Here is an 11,559-nt window from a genome sequence, read left to right as displayed (position 1 = left end):
TTAAACACTAACTGCAACAACATAGTGTAGAATTTCTGGACACACAGCTCTTTTTCACTGCCCCTGATCTCTGTGCCTCCACCAAAACAATAGCCACTAAGGTCTTTTTTAAAGAGACCGACAGACACGCCCTTCTCCATAAGCAAAGTTTTCATCCACGTCACACCTTCGGTACTGCTTTGGAAGAGCTACTCGTTTCGGCCAAGAAACAAGATTGCTTGACAGTCGGGGTATACGAATCAGCAAAAGTCATGAATGTGTAAGTAAAGCAGCGAATATCTTTCTGGAACCTGATAAATATATTTGCTATAGTTACATGACATGGTTATTTGAATCGGTTTCTAACCAAGTGTCATCGTCATTCAACAGTGATCCAGACAATGTGGCATTCTGCGTGTTAGCGACTGACGAGGAGTACGAATGCGACATTGCCCTCCAGATTCACTTCACCCTCATCCAGGCTTTTTGCTTTGACAACGACATCAACATCGTGAGGGTGAATGACATCGAGTGCCTTGTCGGTATTGTTGGCACTGACGAGTCGGAGGCACCTAAAGACGCTCACTGTATTCTTGTCACGGTAAGCTTTGGCATCACTTCGGTTCCTGTTTAACCTACCATGCCATTTATGCTGCAGCTATTTGTAGGTTAAGTTCGTGTTTAGGTCATGCTAATTCTTGTGTGCCTTGTTATTGCAGAGCCCAAATGTGGACTCGTGGAAGGATCCTGCTTTAGACAAACTCCGGCTGTTCTGCGAAGAGAGCTGCGGCATGTATGAGTGGGTGCCGACCATCACCCTCCCCGAGCGCTGAACTGGGCCACTTCTCTACGCTTCTGCAACAGAAGGAGAAGGAACCTATTCCGAATCACAGAGTGTGAGGTTCCCATTCTGATAGCGGAGGATGTAAAGCGAACCTCCAGATTTCGGGGACTCTCTCTGGAATGCTGTGCTGGCGCTGAAAGATGAAGATAGACTGGATGGGTACAGGAAAGTCGATGAGGAGTTGACCGGGTCGTGGATTTTATAAGATTAAAGCAATGGTGTTGGCTTCCCCTGGCAATGAAGCTAGTTGTTTCTTGGATGGACTTTCAGACAAAAATCACTAAGTCATCTTTGTTATGCCGTTTGATACATAAGCCGCCAGACACGTGGACCATCCCCGGGGTTTTGCCCAAGGGACGTCCCATTGTCAGTGATTGTGAGTCCGAGTCACACTGCTTGGCAGAGTTTGTTGACTTCTATCTCAACCCGTTGTCCCAGAGACATCCAAGCTATGTCAAAGATGCATATGACTTTGTAGCACAGGTGAGAGATAGTAAGGTCCCAATGAACACCTTTCTCTTTTCTATCGACGTAGACTCACTCTATACCAACATGGAGACAGATCGAGGGCTAGCAGCAGTGAAAAAGATTTTTGCTCAATATCCAGATCCTCAGAGGCCAGACAGACAGGTCTTACAGCTTCTTGAACTCACATTAACTCGTAATGACTGAGTTCAATGGCAACTATTACCTCCAGACGTGTGGCTGTGCCATGGGTAGGAAATACTCACCGGCCTACGCCAACATTTATCTGGCCGTCTGGGAGGAAGAGGTTTTTGCCAAGTGTCACCGTAGGCTGCTAGAATATCTCAGGTTTCTAGATGACCTTTTTGGTCTTTGGACCTACTCAGAGCCTGAGTTTCTAGAGTTCATGGCTGTGCTCAATAGTCATCATCCTAGGATCAAGCTTAAACACTAACTGCAACAACATAGTGTAGAATTTCTGGACACACAGCTCTTTTTCACTGCCCCTGATCTCTGTGCCTCCACCAAAACAATAGCCACTAAGGTCTTTTTTAAAGAGACCGACAGACACGCCCTTCTCCATAAGCAAAGTTTTCATCCACGCCACACCTTCGGTACTGCTTTGGAAGAGCTACTCGTTTCGGCCAAGAAACAAGATTGCTTGACAGTCGGGGTATACGAATCAGCAAAAGTCATGAATGTGTAAGTAAAGCAGCGAATATCTTTCTGGAACCTGATAAATATATTTGCTATAGTTACATGACATGGTTATTTGAATCGGTTTCTAACCAAGTGTCATCGTCATTCAACAGTGATCCAGACAATGTGGCATTCTGCGTGTTAGCGACTGACGAGGAGTACGAACGCGACATTGCCCTCCAGATTCATTTCACCCTCATCCAGGCTTTTTGCTTTGACAACGACATCAACATCGTGAGGGTGAATGACATCGAGCGCCTTGTCGGTATTGTTGGCACTGATGAGTCGCTCACTGTATTCTTGTCACGGTAAGCTTTGGCACCACTTTGGTTCCTGTTTAACCTACCATGCCATTTATGTTGTTATGTTATGATGTTGTTAAACAATTTGCAGACATAAATAAACATTTCAAAAGTTTATCCATTATCACTTGTGTCAGTTGCTTGTTTGGTATGTAATGTAACTCTTGAGCAATGCAAAATGCAGAAAAGAATGCTCCATTTTTTCAGTCATTCCAGGCTAGTGAGATATGAGACTGCACACCTGGGGCCTGTACTACGAAGCGGGGTTACTGGCTTATCTGCGTAACTTCGAGAGTAACTTGATCCCGATTAACCCGTACTACGAAAGGTGGATAGGTTTTAACCGAGGTATGCTGCCATGGCAATTTACGCTGCATCTCAAACCTGCTCCGAGCAGGTTATGTTCTTGGTTAACCCGAGGTTTCCGTTAACCACACCCTTTATAAGTACCACCCCTCCACTAACAATGTCGCCGTACCTGGATGATCCATACGACATTGGAGCGCAAAGCGTGAGGGGCTCTCTTCACAGGGCGAGAAAATATATAGGCTACCCGGGCAATATTTTCTATGAAGATATAGATTGTCAGCCGAGGGAATTAGTTGTCTTTGTCAGATGATCTAGGAAGACGTCTCAGCAATGCCCGTACGTGGACATTCATTTATTCCATCGGTGCTGAACATCTGTAGCCTAGAAATCTAGACACGCCCCTAGCGGCAGCAAATTACATTTACTGCCAGGGCTAGTCTAGCAACTCTCCGTTGGCTTGTGAGCTCCAGAAATCGAAACTTAATCAGGGCATTGAAATCGTGTATAGAGTCGTTTGGTGGGCTTAACATAATGATTGATGGCAGAGTTGCACAGATTTGGCTTGAATTCCCTGCTACTTGAAAACAAATATCCTATTGCGTCCTATTGCGTGCAGAGGGAATTTGAAAGACAACTGATTACCCCGCCCCTCGGACTTAGCACTGCGAACGGTGAGTGCCCAGACCCTAAATTTTAATGTGGGTCTGGCTCGCCAGGCTAGAACATCTGAGCAAGAATACTGTATGTCTGAAAATAAATGGGACTAATAAATTAAAATCACCATTTTAACAAACTTGTTGAATTGAATGTCATATTACTGTACCCTGCACATAAAGGCTACATTTCCACAGGACCAGAATCCGACCGAATGCCTCCCTCAACCCCCTCCATAATCGGCCTTCCACTATTATTTGCGATGGCCAACTCCTCTGCTACTGTAAAACACTCTGGTGCCTTTCCTCCTACAGTAGTGTTCAAAGACACCTTTTTCTTGTTAGCTGTAAAACAGAGGCCAAGTGAAGGCTATAAGCTAGGCCTACATGTTTTCATAATTAAGAAATATTAATGCAAGCTATAACTATATAAACCTACTATCTGAATAATGTTTTTGTGTTTCATTTTCACCTGCTGCCATGTGCGTTTGGCAATGGTGTTGCATCTGAAATGTTCACAGGATTAGGCATACACTAAATCAGTCAATGGGGGCTACTTAAACATTAAATTATCCTGTAATCTATATGCCCACTTCTGAATTGTGTTGCATCTGTAGGCCTTTCTATGAACTTAAAATAGGCTATTTAATTATTTCAACTCATTTCAGACATTCCGCAAGCTACTAATCCTCCGTAACACATATTTGAAGAACATGTGGGAATAAAACTTTACTTTTAGGCATTTAGGCTATCCGATCTGCAATATGTTGCCAACAGCCTTGCCTTGCTTTGTTCACTGCCGACGTATTTGATTTTTGTCGTAGAGTTGGTTTTAATTCCTCATAACTTGGCATAATAAGGGTGCATTCAGGGCACCTCGGAATGACAAGGACCGCCCCCATGGCTACTTCTCTAGCCCCAGTTTCCGACCTCTGACTCACACATTAAGTGACGTGAATGACGCGGAATGATGTTTTCACTCGGAGAAAGATTTTTCCAAAGCCCATGAATGCTAGGTAATTGTGCATTCCTCATCCGTAAAATAAGGTGATCGCGTCATCATTGAAAGTGGTGACTTGCGCTGCAACCCGCCCCTTTTATGTGAACGCGCACAAACTCCAATTAGGTTAACCCCGGCTCAACAAATCAACTTCATAATCAGCGTCGTAGTACCGATTAACACCACTTAAGATAACCAGGTTTTGTCAACCCCGGTTTAACAAAGTAACCCTGGGTTACATCTGGGTAGGTTAAGCTCCCTTCGTAGTACAGGCCCCTGGTGGCGAGGTCAGTACATCTGGTAGGCCTTGTGTGTGAAAAATCGGCCCGAAAGAGCCTCTCGTTATATTTTTCCCAATTTTTGCACTAAAAAACTGGAAACTTTTTGGAACGAAACCCCCTTTCCCCCTCCTTTCCCCATCATGTGTCACTCAAAAGCTGTTGTTCGACGTCACCCCGAGCACTTGGCTACTTACCATATGACGAATTAAAGGCACCAGCACGCATTTAAAGCAACAAGGCCTGTTTTTTAAAAGGTACATTTATATTTGCATGGTTTTAGCCTTATGAATGGCTCAAAGTTTAAAAAGTAAAGTTAAAAAGTATGTAAATAGACAAAGACAAGGTTGTAATCAATTAAATGTTTTTTAAAAATATTTAAAATGTAAAACAGAGCAATAAAACATAAGTAATAATAATATAAATATAACAATAATAAAAAAAAATATAACAATTATAATACAAATATGCTATAAATACATTTTTAAAAATAATTACTTAGTCTTTTTTTAATCTTTTTTCAGCCAGCCACAGCTCCACAGTCTTCCCTTCATAGAGAGCACAGAAGTTCTCTTCCCCATACTGGCTGTGGCCATAGTCCTTCTGCTGTGGCTGGCCACAGAGCTGGCAGTTTGTGTGGCTTCCTCTGCTTAACGCCTGGTTTCTCCGGTCTGTCACACCTCAGGAGCTGGAGGAGGAGGACGACGTGAAGTCATAGGCCACTAAAATACAATACAGAAAGCTGTTAGTCATGGTACATAGAAATATAGATACAGTTTAACATAAAGAAGACTCCAGATGTTTGGTATTTTGTGTTGCTTTTCTGCCTTCCATTCTGCTCAAATAAAGTGGTTGAATGATTTGACAGTCTGTTTTTGCCTTTTTAAAGCCCCAGTCCGGTCAAACCCCCATGTTCTTGCAGGACGGCACAGGAGGGCACATCTATTGTTTTCATCAGCACTTTAAGGAGGTGTGCAGGCACCCCCTGTTGGGAAGGCACCCCGTTGTTTTACACTGTCCATTTCAGACCCTAGTCTCTACCTTAGAGGTGGTCTTTGAACTTGTCCCTGGTTTGACCCCCTTGACCCTTATTTGAAGTGAGGAGAGGGAATGATGTATTGTGTGACTGTAACTTGTGGGGATTTAGTGATAAAGTGATATCATTTACAGTTAAAGTCAGTAACAAAGAGCGGATTCCCAGGACTGGAGAGAACACAGATTGCGGAGGGATATACATTACATTACATTACATTACATTACATTTAGCAGACACTTCTTGACCAAAGTGACTTACATATGTCAGCTATATTACAAGGGATCACATTGTCCCCGGAGCAACTTGGGGTTAAGTGCCTTGCTCAAGGGCACAACGGTGGAAGCTGGGAATTGAACCGACAACTTTCAGGCTACTGCACGCTAGCCCAGCTCCTTAACCACTACACTACCACCGCCCGGTGATATACAGGGAATGCACAGTTACTTGATTACTAGATTCATATTAACCTCTTGTGTTTGCTGAGATAGCAGTTCTTCAAGGATAGCCATGGGGTCCTGGCTGATATCTGCCAACTCAGTGAGATTTGTGGCAAAACTTGCTTCTGGAGCAACACCAGGCTCACTTAGCAGACTGGAAACGGAGAAAAATACATTAGTGAATGAACATGGCATTCCTAACTCTGCAAGATTCATGGCCTGTCTTCCAGACTACAGACAGCATTTGTGCAGCACCATATTACAATACAGTTGTTTCTTGGCGATATACAGTCATTATTAAAGAGGAAAAGTACAGTTAGTACTTCCTGGCGATATACAGTCATTATTAAAGAGGAATGGTCAGGAAAAGTACAGTTAGTACTTCCTGGCGATATACAGTCATTATTAAAGAGGAAAAGTACAGTTAGTACTTCCTGGCGATATACAGTCATTATTAAAGAGGAATGGTTAGGAAAAGTACAGCTAGTACTTCCTGGCTCGTGTGGCCCACAGAGGATGAAGAGCTGCAACTAAGTGTCATTTCTAAAGCAAATTTAAAACAGCTCATGTTATGGTCATGTTCAGCACTGGCAAGAAAAGCATAAAACAATAACTGTAGTTGGGTTGTAATGAAATGGATGTAATGGAAGCTTAGCGTTAAATTCTGTCAGGAAGACTCAATGCATGCGTCACTCATTCATTCATTACTTCCGACCAATCACCAGTCTGCATCAGCCTTTATAATCACTTTACTTTGCACCTGCCTGTTGCTTTCAGGTGCCGATTTTCGATGTTCCCACCCTCCCTCCCTAACTACCGCCAGTTTGGCCTTGTCCAGATGTCCAGGGGGTAGGCTCCGCCTCTGCCGTCTCATATCGGCAGGATCTGAAAGGGTCTGCACACTCGGTGACCTGGACCGAGGATGGGGGCCTATGCCAAAGACTGTCTTATTGTTGCTTATGCCTTTTGTATATGCTTTGATGGATTAAAACGTGTGTTAACTTTCATTGTACCTCCCCGAGTCTTTCTGATAGAATTATAGGAGAATGACAAAAAGGGAGGAAAAACACACACACACACAAATAAAAACGTAGAAAAGTGAAGTTAAAAATGAAACATCTGTGGTGGGCGTTCCAGAGTATGAGAGCGTGGTGGGAAAATCAGTTGATTGACCTGGTGGATTGGATACTCCCGGGTCTCTTGGATACTCCTGCCTTATCTTCAACGACACGGGTGGGGGTAAAACATTCCAGGGAGGATGGTGCAGTGCCTTCTCCTGGCCCTCGACTGCTACCTCACCTTTACCAAGTGGTTTTCCTTCGATACACTAATGGGATAGAGTAGGTCTGCAGGAAGCCAACGGTGCCTGGTTAGGAAAAAAAAAAGTCAGAGCCTTGCGTAGCCAAAGTGATGTAAAAAATATCTGTGAAATGCCTGCTATTAGTGTTGACTGGTGTTCATACACATGTATGTTGATTGGCATCCATGTTTTTCACCATGTCTCAGTGATGACATTCAATCTCAGGGGGTTCTTAAAGCCATTTTAGTCCCCAATGTGTCCAAAAATGTGCCTTGTGCTTGTTTGTTTTTTAGATTAGATTATCTGTACTGCTGGGCGCTGCACAGTGGCGACCAGCAGTACAGTCTGTCTTGTCTTTTGTTTGTTTGATTAGTTGCTTGCTTGCGATTACTTTCGGTACAAATCATCATTGGATGCATTATCTTACGGACCGTTACCATAAGCCACTATGAGTTGCGTATGGGAGCTGGTTTTAATAATCGGGTCGATACTGTTTGTTATCAGCGTGGCAAGTGAACCGGCCAGCAACGCGGAGTCACATATACGCTACAACAGAGACTTTCTCCTACAACTGAGCGCCTACACAGGCGATTGGAATCATACCGCTAGATAACAAGAACTTTCAATGACACGGAATATAAGAGAAAACGAGGGAAAAGGGGAGGAGTGCACCAAAGACTCAGAAAGAGGAAAACAAAAGTCCCACTTGCAACTATCATTCTCTCAAACGTCCAGTCAATAAAAAAAAAAGCAGATGAGTTGCGAGCAAACACTCGTTACCTGCACGAATACAGGGAAGCCTGTGTCCTGGCCTTCTCTGAGACTTGGCTTAATGATAACGTGCCAGATTCCGAAGTTTGTCCTGACAGATTTAGTATTGTATGCTTGGACCGATGCAGCAAGGCTACAGGCAAGGAACACGGAGGGGGCGTGTGCGTCATGATAAATGACAGATGGTGCAAGACAACTGTGGTAAGAAAAAAGATCAGCACTCCTGATATTGAACTTTGATCAGTTTCTGTGTGACCCTCCTATCTTCCCCGCGAATTCCTACAAATATTTCTGACTGTTGTCTACATACATCCAAGAGCAGACATAAACAAGGCATCAGACATTATTTTTAATATCACCCAAGAATTGGATGAAATCTCACCAGATACACCCAAGTTTATAATGGGGGACTTTAATAACTGCACCCTCAAAAAAACTATCATACCTATTCGCAGTATGTCACCTGTCCAACACGTAAAAATAAAATCATTGATTTATGCTACGGCTCCATCCCCAAGGCATACTATCCCCAAGATGGCGGCGCGTACACACGCAGCGACCTCTCTCTGTCCCAACCGTACGGTGTTTTGTTCGTTTAAAAGTGTTTGTCCGAAAGTTTTTCGTGTTCGTCTCGTCTTACTACGCATTACTACAAGTACAGCAGGCAGTTTTTAATTGACATCTGCAAAAGCAAGTTTTGCAGCGTTCTGGACTTTGCAACAGAGGCGCTAAAGGAACTCCGGACTACTCCGGCCTGCAACAACACCGGACTTCGCCTGCTACTCCTCCCCGAAAGAAAGCGTCGGAAGCGGTGTGCGAGGAAGCAGAAGAGGGGCAAAAGCGAGGAGGGCGTCCGGGGCAGGCTAGCGGCTAGCCCAACTTCGCCCAGCAATACCATCCATTCTCCTGGCAAATGTCACGATCACTGGACAACAAAATGGATCACATAACGACTGCTGAGATCAACGAACGGACAGTAAGTAACTGCTGTGTGCTCGTCTTCACTGAGACTTGGTTAAATGACAACATTCGGACTCTGCTGTACAACTGGAGCAGCTAGCATGCTATCGAGCAGACAGGGCCATTGTAAAGGGGAGGTAAATCACGAGGAGGAGGAATCTGTGTTTACATCCGTGACGAATGGTGCGGGACACTGTAGTAGTATGCAAACACTGCTCACCACTGGCAGAGTTTATGATCATAAAGTGCGTCCTTTTTACCTGCCAAGGGAAATTACTGCGATTCTGCTAGTCGCAGTATACATCCCGCCTACCAACAACAACAGCGATAAGAAGCGGCTCTTAGTGAACTGTACCAGGCTGTCAGTGAACAACAGACAGCACACCCAGGCGGTTTCACCATCTTCACTGGAGATTTTAACCATGCTGATCTCAAAACTGTACTTCCAAAGCTACACCAGCATGTTGATTTTCCAACAAGAGGAGATAACATCCTGGACCTGGTCTACACTGCACACAAAGGAGCATACAAAGCCACCCCCCCCCCCACATTGGACTTTCAGACCATATCACTGTTATGCTAATGCCCGCGCCATACAGACAAAGGGTAAAAGCGAACAAACCGGTTTGTAAGCAGGTAAAAGTGTGGCCTGAGGGAGCCTCCGATGCTCTTCAAGACTGCTTTGACACAACAGACTGGGAAATGTTTAAGCAGGCAGCCACTTACAACAACGGACAGACATAGAGGTATACAGACACTGTAACCTCTTACATCACCAAGTGCATCGATGATGTGACCCACACAAAAGACATCATCACTTTCGGGCTAACTGGAAGCCATGGCTGACAGGGGATGTCCTCAGGCTGCTGAGGGCCAGAGACAAAAGCCTACAGAGCTGGGGATGAAGCTGGCATGAAAACAGCGAGAGCCAACCTGTCCCGTGGCATCAAGGAAGCAAAAAGGAATACACTCACAAGATAACCACCCACTTCAAAGACAGCAGGAACGCACAAAGCCTATGGCGGGGCATTCAGGCCCTCACGGACTACAAGCCAGCCACAGAGCTGTGAGCAACATCCCTCTGCTCAACAACCTGAACCGCTTCTTTGCTGGCTTTGAAGCACAAAACAGCACCTGCCCACAGAAGACCCCCCCCCTCTACATGAGCAGCCCCTGTGCCTCTCTGCCGACAGTGTGAAGAGGGACACTTGCTGCCATCAACACCAGTAAGGCAACAGGTCCAGACAACATCCCAGGTCGTGCGCTGAAGGACTGTGCAGGGGAGCTTAAGGATGTCTTCACAGACATCTTTAACACTTCCCTGAAGCAAGCCATCGATCCCATCATGTTTCAAAGCTGCCACCATCATACCTGTGCGAAGAAAACTGCTCCATCCTGCTTCAATGACTACCGCCCTGTGGCACTGACACCCATCATCATGAAGTGCTTTGGCGGCTTGTCATGTCACATATCAAAGCCATTCTCCCCCACCCTGGACCCCTTCCAGTTTGCATACCGAGCCAAAGCGGTCTACAGAGGATGCAATCTGCTCTGCCCTCCACCCAGCCCTCACCCACCTGGAAAAAAGAGACTCATATGTGAGATTGCTGTTTATAGACTTCAGTTCTGCATTCAACACCATAATACCACAACAACTCATCTGCAAACTTGACAAACTGGGACTCAGTACCTACCTCTGCAACTGGCTACTGGACTTCCTCTGTCAGAGGCCCCAAGTAGTAATGCGTGTTGGCAACAATACCTCAAGCAGCATCACACTGAGCAGGGGGGGCCCCCCAAGGCTGCGTGCTCAGTCGCTGCTCTTCACCCTGCTGACGATGACTGCACTGCAACCTACAGCAACAATCACATAGTGAAATTTGCTGGCTTGACACAACTCTGGTGGGTCTCATCACCAAAGGCGGCGAGACTCAATACAGGTTGGAGGTCGACCATCTGACCCGTGGTGCAGGGACAACAACCTCCTGCTGAGCGTCAGCAAGACCAAAGAGATTGTTGTTGACTTCGGAGAGGTCACACCCAACACCTGCCACTGACCATCGGCGGTGCTGTGGTGGAGAGAGCGAGCAGCACCAAATTCCTGGGGGTGCACATCAGTGAAGACCTCTCCTGGACCACCAACACTGCATCACTGGCGAAGAGAGCTCAGCGCGCCTGTACTTCCTCTCGCGGAAACTCAGGCAGAGCAAGTGCTCCACCAGCCATCATGACCACATTCTACCGAGGCACCATCGAGCATCCTCTCCAGCTGTATCGCTGTGTGGGGCGGAAGCTGCACTGAATACAACAGGAAAGCCCTGCAGCGCATAGTGAACACAGCTGGAAGGATTATTGGTGCTTCACTCCCCTCCCTGAAGGACATTTACACCACCCACCTCACCCCGCAAGGCGACCAAAATTGTGAGTGATGCAAGTCACCCAGCTCACAATCTGTTTGATCTACTGCCCTCTGGGAAGAGGTACAGAAGCCTGCGGCTCCCGCACTACCAGACTCACCAACAGCTT

General features: G+C 45.7%; 2 protein-coding genes across 2 annotated transcripts; both read left to right on the top strand.

Annotated features, from left to right (window-relative positions):
* Positions 1-369: 369 nt before the first annotated feature.
* On the top strand, positions 370-1,873 carry LOC125302625 (growth arrest and DNA damage-inducible protein GADD45 gamma-like; the record flags this gene model as incomplete). The annotated part of the gene is given in 2 exon segments (XM_048255908.1): positions 370-580; positions 699-1,873. Coding segments are annotated over 2 exon segments (325 nt in total), but the record flags the coding sequence as incomplete, so codon positions are not given.
* Positions 1,488-5,359, top strand: LOC125302401 (growth arrest and DNA damage-inducible protein GADD45 alpha-like). Its single transcript, XM_048255554.1, has 4 exons — positions 1,488-1,614; positions 1,825-1,990; positions 2,101-2,295; positions 5,054-5,359. The coding sequence occupies exons 1-4, from the start codon at positions 1,488-1,490 to the stop codon at positions 5,181-5,183; spliced, it is 618 nt and encodes a 205-aa protein (XP_048111511.1). The 3' UTR covers positions 5,184-5,359.
* Positions 5,360-11,559: the final 6,200 nt, after the last annotated feature.

Source organism: Alosa alosa, chromosome 10, assembly GCF_017589495.1.
Source record: "Alosa alosa isolate M-15738 ecotype Scorff River chromosome 10, AALO_Geno_1.1, whole genome shotgun sequence".
Lineage (NCBI taxonomy): Eukaryota > Metazoa > Chordata > Actinopteri > Clupeiformes > Clupeidae > Alosa > Alosa alosa.
Note: the sequence above shows the minus strand (reverse complement) of the source record. Positions and strands in the feature narration are given on the sequence as shown.

What these genes read in the sequence shown, in the direction of transcription:
- LOC125302401 (XM_048255554.1), top strand. Translation starts at nt 1,488, where the DNA reads ATGACTGAGTTCAATGGCAACTATTACCTCCAGACGTGTGGCTGTGCC. An exon ending in GGTTTTTGCCAAGTGTCACC is followed by an intron (nt 1,615 to 1,824) that starts GTAGGCTGCTAG and finishes CCAAAACAATAG; the next exon opens with CCACTAAGGTCTTTTTTAAA. An exon ending in CTCACTGTATTCTTGTCACG is followed by an intron (nt 2,296 to 5,053) that starts GTAAGCTTTGGC and finishes ATCTTTTTTCAG; the next exon opens with CCAGCCACAGCTCCACAGTC.